This window comes from Austrofundulus limnaeus, unplaced genomic scaffold (genome assembly GCF_001266775.1).
Source record: "Austrofundulus limnaeus strain Quisiro unplaced genomic scaffold, Austrofundulus_limnaeus-1.0 Scaffold1370, whole genome shotgun sequence".
NCBI lineage: Eukaryota > Metazoa > Chordata > Actinopteri > Cyprinodontiformes > Rivulidae > Austrofundulus > Austrofundulus limnaeus.
The window spans coordinates 77,923-79,409 of NW_013953772.1; the positions used below are offsets into that span (position 1 = coordinate 77,923).

The following is a 1,487-nucleotide window of genomic DNA, read 5'->3' on the forward strand; positions in this document are numbered from 1 at the left end:
TAAACAACGAGACAAATTAAGTCATATAAATGGATTTAATTATGATATCAGAATGATTCAGGTATCAAAATGTAGCTTTTAAAGCCAAGAATCTGAAAATGTTATTAGGTCATTTTAACCAAATTTGACTTAATCCTCATTTGGATATGATGGGTCACATACTGTATTTAATATACTGTACTGTATTTGTATTTTATATATAAATATCCTCTTTAATCAAGACACCTTTTCTTTTTATCTTGTTCTTTTTTTCCTAATATTTCTCAAGAAACTCTTATAGACATTAATTAAACCCAAGCAGCAAATCAAAGTGCTTTTGTAATTACCTTTATTTTTTTAAATGTGGGCATGTTATTTGTTCAAGTTAAAATGCTTTTTGGTAAAAAGTTTTTATGGGCTGTTGCTAATTTCTCAGCTACAGTTTGTAACTATGATATATGTCATGAGTATGTTATGGGGCCACCCTACTTGTTCTTGAAAACAGTAAAGATAAATAGATCAAATTTGTTAATTTTTTTCGCCTGGTTTCTGTTTGTTTTTACTGAACATTATTTTGGTCATTATATTGCTGGTTAAATTACTGCTCTTAAAACCTCTACACATTGTGTCAGTCCTTATATTTACACCAGGTTAATCGTCTTTCCATCAATAACTAGTGGGCCAGTGTCTGCTCAAAATGCCGAGCCGAGTTTTTGTCCCAGTCTAGCCCCGAGTGGGGCTGCCATGCACCACCACAGGAAAGGTGGGTAAAATGTCTTGCCCAAGGGCACAAGACGGAGACAACGGGGGATTGAACCAATGACATTCCCGTTCCAGTGCGACTCCCTAACCACTCCACCACAGCCACCCCAATAGTAAAGAAATACAAATCAGTGTGTTACCTGGACCCGGGCCTCACTTAGTCTGGTCCGTTGGGCTAGCTCTTCTCGGGTGTAGATATCAGGGTAGTGTGTTCTTTCAAAAGCCTTCTCCAGCTCCTCTAGTTGTTCTGCTGTGAAGGTGGTCCGACTGCGGCGCTGTTTTCTCTTCAGGGGGAGGTCAGGTTCTGACTCCACATCTGACCCTTCATCCACTCTGCTTCCTGGACCCTCGGAGGAGACGCATACCTGGTTAATGTTCACATTTTAATATGGACAACAAATAAAATACACAGAATTTTAGGACATATCTGTCATGCTTTACCCTTTGTCTTTATTTCAAGCCAAGAGAAGTTTGAGTATACTGTATGAAGTGCCGAAGTGGACAAAATGTATGCCAGTTCTGGATCACTATTCATCTGGACAAAAAAAACTATCTCACCCTTTTTTTAAATTTCTTTATTCATCCAACCAAAATAAAACATTTATTACAGGAATAACAACAGATGTGTAATTTTTTTTATCACCCCCCCCCATCCATCCCCACCTTGCTGCAATAAAGATAAAATAAAATAAAAATAAATAAGAAATAATAATAAATTAACAATTATAATCAAACAACATTTGCAC

The 1,487-nt window shown here is 36.8% G+C and overlaps 1 protein-coding gene across 1 annotated transcript in view; it reads right to left on the reverse strand.

Moving 5' to 3' along the window:
- Positions 1-1,081, reverse strand: part of LOC106535139 (paired box protein Pax-7) — a gene marked incomplete at its 5' end in the record, with an annotated part of 45,609 nt that extends 44,528 nt beyond the window's left edge. Inside the window, 1 exon segment of the mRNA XM_014032057.1 lies at positions 882-1,081. Coding sequence (XP_013887511.1) covers positions 882-1,081 — 200 coding nt within the window.
- Between the last annotated feature and the right edge of the window lie 406 nt (positions 1,082-1,487).